The 12238-nt window shown below is 35.3% G+C and overlaps 1 protein-coding gene across 4 annotated transcripts in view; it reads left to right on the top strand.

The window, feature by feature from the left end:
* The first annotated feature begins 478 nt into the window (after positions 1 to 478).
* The window catches only part of LOC115982424 (twinkle homolog protein, chloroplastic/mitochondrial), a 35260-nt gene continuing 23500 nt past the window's right edge, over positions 479 to 12238 (top strand). For 3 of the 4 annotated variants that reach the window (XR_004089616.1, XM_031105020.1, XM_031105022.1), the window contains exons 1-10: positions 479 to 780; positions 990 to 1211; positions 1507 to 1640; positions 4187 to 4242; positions 4337 to 4394; positions 4502 to 4612; positions 6274 to 6360; positions 7392 to 7472; positions 8471 to 8536; positions 8619 to 8735. Coding sequence is in view for 3 of the 4 variants with exons in the window: in XM_031105020.1 (XP_030960880.1) it covers positions 588 to 780; positions 990 to 1211; positions 1507 to 1640; positions 4187 to 4242; positions 4337 to 4394; positions 4502 to 4612; positions 6274 to 6360; positions 7392 to 7472; positions 8471 to 8536; positions 8619 to 8735 (1125 nt within the window). In the remaining variant the exon portion in view is untranslated. Of the gene's footprint in view, positions 784 to 989; positions 1212 to 1506; positions 1641 to 4186; positions 4243 to 4336; positions 4395 to 4501; positions 4613 to 6273; positions 6361 to 7391; positions 7473 to 8470; positions 8537 to 8618; positions 8736 to 12238 lie in introns of all 4 variants that reach the window. The other variant, XM_031105021.1, reaches the window with a different exon arrangement.

Here is a 12238-nt window from a genome sequence, read left to right as displayed (position 1 = left end):
TCCGCACTCCAAAAATTAACATTAATTAAAATTAAAATGAAAGCCAAACCCAAGCAATGAATTGTTGTAATATTGTCACCAGTGGTGGTGAAGCAGGTCAGAAGCACCGCCAGCGATGGTGGAGTTGGTGCAAGCGTAAGCTCTGCCATAGCTGGATTTGGGCTAGAGAGAACGAAAAATCAGAGAGAACCTTAAGATAGGAGAAGGCCACAACGGCAAGCACCGCCGGTGGTGGTGGTGGTGGTGGTGTGGGACTCGGTGGCATGGAGATTCAAACATGGGTGTCTAACAGAAAGGTACGGAGGAAGAGAGATTTTGAAATTTGGTGAAGGTGAAGTTGACGAGAAAGAACACGACAAAAGAGAGAGAGGTTATATGTGGGTTTTAATTGTGTAAAATAGGTGTATTAAATTTAAGTTTAATGGCTGACGTGGCATTTACGAATTGGCTGGCGTAAATGGGGACCTATAAAGTTACTCTCTTCTTCTTCCTCTTCGTTCCCTCTCAATCTCTTTCTCCTCTACCCAGAAAGCAGCAGCCACCACCACAACTAAACCACCGCAACCCAGCCGCGAAACCCGCTCAAAATGCGAGTGTGTCTGCGTCGTCCTCTCCACTCTACCCTCTTATTCTCCTCTTCTTCTTCTTCTTCTTCTACTACTACTAGAACTAGTACTACCTCACCCAGCAGAAGATTAGGCCGTGTTTGCTCCCAACGTTCTCTCTCACATGTCAGTGCCAGTGCCACCACCCTTCGCTCTTTCAAGCTCCCCACTCCACTCGGTATTTTTCTTGCCCACCAAAACACTTGAAAACAAAGCATTTATGCCCCCAAACTCTTTTTCATGAGCATCTTATCTTATATGTTGTATTGATTTTTATATGTATTGGACTGTGTATGTTTATAGTTGTAAAGAGTAGTGAGAATTCTGGGTCTTATTGCTTTTGTCTAAATTCAAAATTGTTTATAAGTTAAGTGTAATTTTTGACAGGGCACACCAAAAGCCAGAGTTGGATGATGGGCTCCAAGAACATGTTCAAGACCAATTCTTTTGCAATCCCATTTTCTAATTCTTCACATAGACACTTCTTTAACACCCACACACCCCTCTTCTCTGCCTGTTCTTCAAAACCCATCTCTAAAATTCATTCTTTACCCCTCCAGACTAATGGCTTCTCTTCCATCTCTCATGCCAATGTTCCCGGACCAGGTATTTCCCCCCTAAACACTTTTATGTGTATGTCATTATTGATTATATATGTGTTGGAGGACTTGTTGATACTATTATTTTGATAAGATTGTTGGATAATTCATAAAACGATGTTTGTGAGAGCTTATATACACGTTATCTTTGTATTTGAAGGCTTGAAGATGATGTTTTTGTTTGCTAAGTTTAGTAGAGAATCAATATTAATTTTTGTACTTGTGAGGGGGAATCTTTAGTTACATGAAGGCTTGTAGTGACATATATTTGTTTGATTGATGGTTTTTATTTTTTTAATAAGATATTTTGGAGAGCCCAGCAGAATATAGGCTTGAAACAACACAGTTGAAAATCCTGAAGCAGAAATTGGAGGAGCTTGGAATGGACACTGAAATATGTGTACCGGGACAATACAACCACTTGCTTTGTCCAATGGTATTTCCTTTTAATTTTAGCTATGTTAGTATTTCATTGTATGTTTTAGGGGTCGTTTGCTAAGACTAACGCAGATAGAATTTGAATGATAGTAAGTAGAATGAATTTTGCTAAGACTAGGGTGTCCCTTTTTTGAAATCAATAAATCTTATTCTACTGATAAAAAAAAAAAAGATTGAATTTTGACATCATGAAGTATAGTGCATTACATTTTTATGAGAAAATGTGTTTGGTATTATAACAAAACTTTTATCAAAAAGTAATTATGTTGAATGAAATTGAATTTGGGAACTTGTCATTGAACGGTGTCTAGTGTGGGTGTTGATGTGGGGTGGTTTGAGAAGGGGGAAGAAGTTTGAGAAAGAAAATAGAAAGGAGGAAGAGGGGAAAAAAAGTCAAAGAAAAAAACTATTTGTTATGCTAGCCCTACTACATTTAGGCAGCATTTGGTAAATCTATTAGTGGAATGCATTCTCTTAAAAAATTGTGTTCATGCTGAAACTTCTATTGAAAATTAATTAGTCTGAATGTAAGTTCGTTTGATTATGAATTCTTACCAAATGCTTTTTATTTTATTTTTTATTTTTTTATCAATAATAAGGTGCTAGGTTCCCAATATATATATTTTAATATTTAATTTTACATGCATAGCTCTATTCCATATACATATAAAAAGTCAAGTATAAAAAGCAATATAGTTAAAATGTGGTACCCACTGCACAAAATTCCCACTTTTGCAGGAGTGTGGGAGAGGTCATGCTAGACAACTTTACCTCCAATTTTTAATTTTGGAATATAAAGCAATATAATTGCACAAACAAGTTTCTAATTGTTCAATTTCTACAATTTTCAATAGCAAACTATTACCTGTGTAACACTTTGCACCCCATCCCATAGGAAATTGTTTAGGAAAGTAAGTTTATATTCTCATAGTTTAGGGAGGAAAGTGTAAAGAAGGGTATAGTTTAGGGGGGTAAGTGTAAAATGGGGTATAGTTTAGGGGGGTAAGTTTGCATTCTCATAGTTTTTTTTTTGGGGTGGGGGGGGGGGTGTAAGTTTGCATTCTCATAGTTTAGGGGGTAAGTGTAAAGGAAGGTATAGTTTAGGGGTGGTAAAGTGTCATTCCCCCAATTAGTTTTAACTGTTTTAAGCTTCAGTTTTTTAGGTACAACTTTTTCAAATCTTACTTATTAATATGGCCCCCATACTCAGGCCCCATATGGACCTCATTTCTAATAATAAGCGAAATAAGCCAGTTTAAGTTTTTCAAATCCCAAAGGCTTTACAATTGGTTGGGGACTATTACTCATGAAGCAAAGGTCACTGGTTTGAATATCCCCTTCCCTCCCCTTGGGCCATAACTTGTTATATAAAAAAAAAATTTAATCCGAATTAAAAGGACACTTTTTTTTTTTGATAAATAACGTAAGAAAATAAGTATCAAATGTGAATCAAAGAAATTGGAGGAAAATAAGTACCAACTTCATTATCAATAGACGAGTAATATATGCACTTGAGTCAATTTGGGGCTACATCTCCTACAAACTGAAACAGATAGTCTGGTGTAAGATGGAAGTAATAAAATATGTTGAATTTGAGTCTCTCCATAATATTTCCAATAGAACCTTATTTTCCATAGGGACTTTTACATTGGCAGCTTGGTTAAATTGGTGAGTTTCTTACATTGGTTCTGCACCCCCCCCCCCCCCAACCCAAAAAAGAAAAAGAAAAAGAGAAAAGAAAAATCTTATGTTGCTATATGAGACTTGGCTATGGTAGATAAGGTGGGGAGGATTGTATCTAGGACTAGTCATGTTGACTAAGTGTTATGATCTGTTTTATGGGCCAATATACATAGAGTATTCCTTGGAATGAGATTTGGTGGTCTTGGGGTCTTCTAAAAGTAGTTTTTCATGCTTGGAGTGCTATGCTTTATAAGATTTTGCCCAATAATGTTTTAAAGAGAAAATATTTTCTTTCTTTGGTGTTATTTCTATAAACATGATGAGAAACCATGAATCAACTGTTTCTACGTTGTCAAAATAGCTTGGGATCATTAGTGCTTTGTATATTGTCCTTAATGAGTTGCCTATCCTGAAATCAGTTTATGAGGTAATATATAGCGTGTGAGATTTGTAAGCAGATAGATTGATTTTTCTTGGGGAGGCAGTTTCATTAATTGGAAACAATGTTAAATAAGTAATTTGGTGTCAATTTGGATGTGGCCTTTTACTGAAATCTTATTTGTTTGTTTTCTAAAATTTGGTTGTAGTATAGTTGTACTTAGAAAAAGTGAGGCTTTAGAAAGTTGTATAGAAGCAAAGAAACTAAAAATCTAAAAGAAATAGCTGCACCCATAAGATGGTTTTATGTTTCAACATGTAAGAAATTATGTTTCGTAATATAGATCTTGGGCATTTGTGTGTACTTTTGTACTACAAAGTTTGCAAACTGAAATGCCTTTGGGCATGCATTTTCTTTTGAGTGAGGAAAAGTTTTGTTTCTAGTGCTAAATTTGTATTTACTTGTTAACTTTGGTATGTCAGTGCAAAGGTGGGGATTCAGAGGAGAAGAGCCTCTCTCTTTTTGTTACAGAAGATGGGTATGCTTTTTGTTCTTTTTCATTTAAGTCATTTGTCTATTTAATTTTAAACTACTTGCAACTATTTTTATGATGCAAATTTCTGATTGTTTAGGGGTGCTGCTTTATGGATGTGTTTCCGCGGAAAATGTGGCTGGAGAGGCAGTACAAGGGTAACGTAGTTTTCATCTGTGTTTTACTTATATCTATTCCAAGCTGAAACCTTTGAAAATAGTTAAATGCCAAAGTGACTGGCCCAATGTTGTCCCTTTGATGGCAGGCCTTAGCAGATAGCCGGTCGCTTTCTGGATCTTTGAACCCAATAACCAAAGTTAAGATTAAAAGAGAAATTAGCGTGGAGAACCTGCAATTAGAACCACTTTGTGACCAGGTTGGTTAAGTTTCAGCTATTATTTTTATTATTGGCTAACTTACAAATTGCACCCTCTAATTTGTCCAAAAATCAGTTTCATGTAACTTCTAGTTTATTCATTTCAGTTAAGTCTATAACCTATGCTTTTATTCATTGCACCATCTAATTCCATCACATTGTGCTGTAAGGTGTCTTAAAAATGACTTCTTTCTGGTATTTTGAGTTTCTTAAAGTTAAAAAAAAATAATAATAAATAAAAAAATCCAAAATCCTAGTTTAAAAAACATTTTTTTTAATCTCTCGATTTGTTCCTTGATCTCTGCAACCAGTGACGAGGATCTTGAGCACATGATGCACAAGTACGGCTGCTTATTTTCAAACAGGCATGTCTCTCATGGCTACCTGTTTTTTGCATATCTCCTATCATGCAAAAAAACACTCTTCTACCATTCCCAACCACAAAACTAGTGTAGTCTGCAAACCTATCTAAATCTGCCTTAATACTTCTCCAAAGATCACGGATTTTATATTTCTTACTAATTTCATTGTTCATTGGTCCCATGCATCCATACTGTATGCCAATAACCCATCTGTAAAGATGATTACCCTTCTTTCCAAAGTGCCACAACCATAGCTTCATTGCACAGTTATATGGAGTTGTGGGTCTTTATCTTTATGGTACTTGGTGTAGATTAGTTATGCCAAAATCAGTGTGTGCTTTACTTAAATGTTGGCATAGAAAACCTACTTTGTGCAGAACTTATATGGTGGAAAAGAAATAGACACACTTTTGAAGGGCAGGAGCTTTCTCTTGACAGAATTAAGTTTGCATTTGGCTAATCCTTATTTTTTTTGGATATCACTTGATCAAGAAGTCCATTGAATATTCTGGGTTTTTCAGATTCATTTTATGTATCGTATATAGCATTTATAACTAAGTCACTCTCTATGTTTTTTCATTAATAAAATTTTATTTACTTACTAAAAGGAAAATATACAACCTGTCTATAAGAATCATTTCTTATTATGATTTTGTTACTCTGGTTTTGTACAACGGAATACTAACTAGAATGTGATCCTGAGGACAGGGATTTCAAAATATAAATGCAAGCAATTGTTCAATTTCATTTGGTGTTTTCGTTTTGCTGTTTACCATTTTAACTACCTGTTGCATGTTTTCTTCATTTTTCTTTTCATTTTTAAAGGAGATATTCTTAGTTCTATAATGAATTTTGCCTAATTGATTAATTTAGTAGTAAAATTTGATAGCTAAATATCTGTTAGTTTCCTGTTATCTTTATGCTTACTGCATGTTATAAGCCTAAGGAAGATCTGTCATATGGGAGAGAAAGGCTATGCTTGCTGTTCCTAGACTTTCTGGACTCCCTGGGCTTTAGATAATTGTTCTCTGTTTTATCTTTCTGTGTTTTTATTTTTGTGCTTTCTTTTGTATACTTCCTGTGTTCTTGGTTAGCACCTTTTTCTTAATAAATTTATTTACTTATCCAAAAAATAAAAAAAGCTTTGGTGTGCTATACTGTCCTGTTTTCTTGTAAGTCTGAGTATTGGTTAGCTGGGTTGTGATGCTCTTACCTGCTACTTTCTCAGTAATTTTTTTTTTTTTTTTTTTTTTTTGCCTTATGCAAGGTACTAAATATAATTTTATTGTCTTATTTCAGATAGTTGGCTATTTTGCCGAGCGTTTAATATCAAGGGAAACACTGCAGAGAAATTCTGTCATGCAGAAGAGTTGTGCTGGTGATCAGGTGAATGGCACTACTGAATTGACCAAAAACCTGATACCTTTTTATCATATTGATGGCCTTAGCCCTTAGTTGTGTTTGGATTAGAACAAGATCTTAATATGAATATTATAATGATTTGCCAATCAGCTCCAGCTCAACTGGCACCTCCTCTCCTTATAAGTGCTAGATGGAGGGTGAGGTCATGGGTTCAAGGCCCATTGGTGCATAAAATCCAATAAAAAAACGAGTATTATAATAATTTGTATTACTAGTCCTTTGAAGTTTAACTTATCAAAAAGATGAAAAACAAAAGTGTAGAAGATTGCTGGTTTCACCTTGGAGATAGAGGATGCATGAAGGCATAACTATTATTTAGGATCATATATATATATTGAAGAATTTGTTCCATTTGATGAATATGCAGATGGTTTGGATGTGTTTCATTTCTTTGGTTGCCAACTTCATAGTGGCATATATTAAAATGATATTTTTTATGAACATTGGCCAAGAGCCTTGTAACTGAGTGGCATTGTCTAGTCTCCTTTATAAGGAGAATCATGGTTCAAAATGTCCCTCTCCCTTTTACTGTAATAATTAAATTATTATCTATATATATATATATATATTTTCTGAATATAGAGTTGATGTTGATATTATGGCGAGGAAAATTAAAAAGAAAAAGAATAAAATGAAAATAAATTTAACTGTCCATTTCAGAGAAAATTTAAGTTAGATTCTTTTCAATTGCGAAGTAAGAAAAGAGAGTATAGTTTTATTACGTGAAACTGATAACATGAAATTCTTTCTTCTTTTTTTTTTGGGGGGGGGGGGGTGGGTAAATTAACAGATTTTATTAAGATGAAAAATGTATAACCCAAGTACACAAAGTTTACTATGGATACAGCAACATCAAACCCAGTTCAGTTTTAAATGTAATGGTGGGGAAAAAAAAGCATTTCTTTTCACATGGAAAATATACGATTCTGGTTGCTTTAGTTTAAATGTGACAACAATTCTGTTTTCTCTGATGGCTTCTGAAATTCTATTGGCAGCTTGTAATTGCATTTACTTATTGGAAAGATGGAAAGCTTGTTAGTTGCAAGTACCGGGACAGCAACAAGAAGTTTTGGCAGGTTCGAGCAATAATTGCTACCCAAGCTAGTATTTAGTATAAATGTCTTTTAGCCCCTTGGGTCTATTCTCCTGTGGACAGGAAGGTTTTGGCAGGTTCGAGCAATAATTGTTACCTGAGCTAGTGTTTAGTATAAATGTCTTTTAGCCCCTTGGGTGAATCTTCCCATGGATGACCTTCTTTTACAGTGTGTTCAGATTATGGATCTTGAACTGGGATTTTACTTCAAGTTGAAATCTAAGATCTTATTTTTATTTTTATTTTTGGTGTGTGTTGTGGTTTGTTTTTTTTTGGGGGGGGGGGGGGGGGGGTGGTGGGGCTACAAATTCTGTGGAATTTTGGACTTGACATTTTAAGCTTTTAAATCTCAACTTCAAATTCCATGGGAGAAGGTATCATTATTCAAATTCAACTGGCATTATTATTCCCATACTACCACTATTAATCTTCATATTGCCTTTAGTACCTTTGAAACTACTATAATATTTTAACTTCTTAATTTTTAAATATACTCATCTAGAAACTGGAAATTTAAATTGATGGGATTGAAATTCCCATCGATGTAGAATCCATCATTTTGAAAATTTAAGATACTAAATTTTAATTCTTCATCCATACATGACCTTAAGGAAATGAAATATCATTTGCTTAGAAGCCAGTTGATTGGCTGATGAAATCTTCTGGTTGGTGCCAAATATCTGTGAAGGCCCTCTGTTGGCTATGATGGTAAATCAGGAGTCTTTTGTGAAAAAGGGATTCCAGTAATTAATTGAAGGTTACTTTATGCTCCTTTATACGTGTGGCATTGTAACAATATTGCAATTGGACCTTCTACCTTCTGCTGAACACGGGCTTATTCTAATGTCTTTTGATATTTTTCCTTGCCCATTGCAGAATTACATTGATGGTGACCTCAGAACATGGATTTCTGCTTTTGATGCTTTTAGAAATAAATAATACTGTCAACTTGATTTTCTTAATTCTCTTCTTTTATTTCAGGAGGCAAATACTGAAAAGATTTTTTACGGGCTTGATGATATTAAGGATAAAAGTGATATTATTATTGTATGCCTTCCATTCTTCTATGATACTAAGTGATATCTTCATCATTTCCCTTCATATTTATTATTTCACTTAATTATTATAGGTTGAAGGTGAAATGGACAAGCTTGCAATGGAAGAAGCTGGGTTCCGCAATTGTGTGAGTGTGCCAGATGGTGCCCCTCCAGTAGTTTCCACAAAAGAGTTGCCACCTGAAGAAAAGGTCTTTTTCATCCTCAAAACTCTGAATTATGTCATTGGAGTAATGCATTTGTGATTGTTAAGCATAGTTATGTTTTTGTTTTAGAAGTGTCCTTGGATATCCTTAGAACTTGACTTTAACGTGTCCAAAAATATCAGATATACTCCCATAAAGAGGTATCTTCTGTCAATGAAGGGGGCTTTGTTCATGGAGAGAGCCAATTAGTTCTAGCTCAAATGACACGTTCTCTCCTTGTAAAAGCAAGCTGGAGGGTGAGGTCAAGGGTTAAAACCCATGGGTTGCATGCATAAGTTACCAAACATAGACTCGGACATGTATATGTGTTTTATTAGTTTTATTTGCAGTACAATAAGCTTCTGTTTTGCTGCTTGTGTTCAATTATGAATAGAAGTATATTTTTCTTGGGAAGTGTTTATAGTTAATTAATTTACCTTAACACACTGTTGTGAACGGGATAAATTATTGAATGTAAAATGGTTGTGGAGATATGCTATGAAAAGGACTGCCTTGTGGAGAAGGCTGATAGAAACAAAATATAGTTGCATGTGGGGGGGGGGGGGGGTGTGTTCTTGTAGTGTGCAGGGGCCTTACGGGGTTGGTTTATGGAATTATATGAGAAAGGGGTGGGATGACTTTTATCCTTTTTATCATCTTTAAGGTGGGGGATGGTTCTTGTGTTAAATTTTGGTGTGATCCATGGTGTGAGGGGCTTCCTTTGAAAAATATCTTCCTAGAACTTTACAATATTGCTAGTAACAAGGATGCATCAGTGGCTGAGTTGTTGTTGTCCTCAAAGGCAAACTACCATTGGAATTTCAGATTTTACTTGACCAGTTCAGGATTGGGAATTGAAGTCGATTGCATCATTTATGGACGTTATTTATTTTGGATCTAGGAGAACAAATGGGGTGGATAAAATTTGTTGGAAACTCTACTAGGGGTGTTTTTGCTGTGTTTTCTTATTATAGGGCCTTACAACCCCCAATTCTAGTTTTTTTCCATGGAAACTGTTGTGGAAACCATAAGTTCCTCCAAAGGTTAGTTTCTTTATTTGGACAGCAGCTTTGGGGACAATTTTAGCCATTGATAATTTAAGGAGGCGAAAAGAAGTGGTGGTGGATTGGTATTGTATGTGCAAGAGGAATGGGGAGACCCCAGACCACTTACTCCTACATTGCTTCTCAAGAGTTGTGGAATATGGTGTGTTCACTTTTTGGGGTTCATTGGGACATGCTGCGTAGTGTCATGGAACTTTTGGCAAGTTGGTTAAACAAGTTCGACAGACTCGGATCTTAAGGTGCTGTGGAGAATGATCCCTCATTGTCTTATGTGGGTCAGTTGGAGGGAAAGGAATACACGTACCTTTGACGGGAATGAAAGATAGATTCATGAGTTGAAGCTTCTCTTTTTTCAGACTTTGTTTGATTGGGCAAATGGTATGGGTGTTTTAACTATTTTTTCTTTTCTTGATATGCTTGATTTTTGTACTTTCATGGTTACTTAGTTTTTCCCTTGTTGCTCCTAGCGCATGGCCTGTGTGCTTTTCTTTCCCTTTGTATTTTCTCTTCTTTTTTCAATGAAGTTTATTACTTATCAAAAAAGTTAATCAATTCGAGATGACTAATCTCCTGAACTTGAGAGAGGAAATAGACTTTTTTGGTTAATTTTCTGCTTAAGTTTCACTTCTTCCTTCACAGTACAGAAATAATACTCATAATGAGATAGCTATCCTAACAAATAGGAACTTACTCCTATCAAAGAAAAATTTGAAACAATAACAACTTAATCTACTACAACTTATTTATTATTCAAATTCAGTGTCCGTTTGGGAACAGTTTCTTTAGTTGAAACTGAAAACTTTTTGCTGAAAGTACTGTAAATAAAGCTAAAAGGTAGCTGAAATAGTACAGTAAGACTGATAAATAGTAACAAAAAGTGCAATGGGACCCATGAATAGTAGCAAAAATAAGCTGAATAGTAAAAAAAAGCTGAAAATTTCAGCCATCCCAAACGCACACTCAATTAAATTCAAACTTCATCAACTGCTGCCTAATTATCTTCCATGTAGCCTTGGGACATAACACACATGAATATTACTCATATGAGGCTAATTTCACTAATAGCACAAAAATATAATTTTGCCAATGAGCTATACCTCAACTGGCACGTCCTTCTCCTATAATAATTGGTTGGAGAGTGAGGTCGTGGGTTCAAGACTCATTGGGGTGAGTGTGTAACACTCACTCGAGGTGATTTCGTGCAAAAATACCACTCTTTCCCAAATAAGGTGATCTTCCACCTTTACATACTTGATACACTTGTGAAACATTGTATTATAATTAATATGAATTGTTGCTTGATTGTTGCAATACATAGTCATAGGTAACTTGATCTCAAATTTTAATTCTTCAAAGAGATGGTTAATCCACATAAGTTCACATGATGCATGTGAACTTATAATTTTACCCCTATCACAAACATACTGGTAACACTCCCCTTCAAGCTGGGCATACAGCACCATCTTGTTACATAAAAAAATCCAAGTGAGCCTTGCACAAAGGTTTAGTCAACATAATAGCAATTTGAGCTTGTTTGGAGACATATGGAGTAGCAATTACACGTCTTTCCACTCTTTATCAAATAAGGTGATGTTCTACCTCTAACTATCATCTTTCCACTGTTTATCGTATAAGGTGATGTTCTACCTCTAAGTGCTTGATACACTCATGAAACACATTATTAGAATTAATATGAATTGTTGCTTCATCGTCGCAATGCAGTCATAGGTAACTTGACCTCAAACTTTTATTCATAAAAAATATGCTTATTCTATTCAAGTTCACAAGATGTATGTGCAATGGCCATGCATTCTGCTTTTGCACTAGACCATGCATTCTGCTTTTGCACTAGATCAGGATACAACAGTTTTTTTCTTACCTCCAAATGATCAAGGCACTCTTAGAAAAGTGCAATATCTAGTATTAGATATGTTATATGGGGGTGATCTTGTCCAATTTGAAAATTTTGCATGACCATTAGATGGGCTAGGTCAGGTAGGTTTAGGTTTGACCTAGTAAATCGGGTATGGGTCAGAAACGGGTTACGCTTCCTATTACACTTACTGGTCTTTGATGGGCTGGGTCAACTCGGTATGATCTGTAATTTTTATTCCCATGTAAAAAAAACTTAAAACATAATTTTTTTTTCCCACGTAAAAAAAACTTAAACATACTTCACTGGGATCTACACTTTGTATGGGCCATTCAAGATTATGAATTGGAGTCCTTGATGACTTTCATGGATACCATTTATGGTTTTAGATTTAGGTGATTGGGGAGGATAAGATGTGCTGAAAACCTGATAAGAAAAATGGCTTCAAGGTTGGTACTTATTACCATCTTCTGGATACAGTTGCAATCACCAGTGAGCATCCTTTCCCTTGGAAAATCATATGGAGATCAAAAGCCCCTAAGAGTAGCCTTTTTTGTATGGACTGCAGCTTT

This window comes from Quercus lobata, chromosome 3, assembly GCF_001633185.2.
Source record: "Quercus lobata isolate SW786 chromosome 3, ValleyOak3.0 Primary Assembly, whole genome shotgun sequence".
Lineage (NCBI taxonomy): Eukaryota > Viridiplantae > Streptophyta > Magnoliopsida > Fagales > Fagaceae > Quercus > Quercus lobata.
Note: the sequence above shows the minus strand (reverse complement) of the source record. Positions and strands in the feature narration are given on the sequence as shown.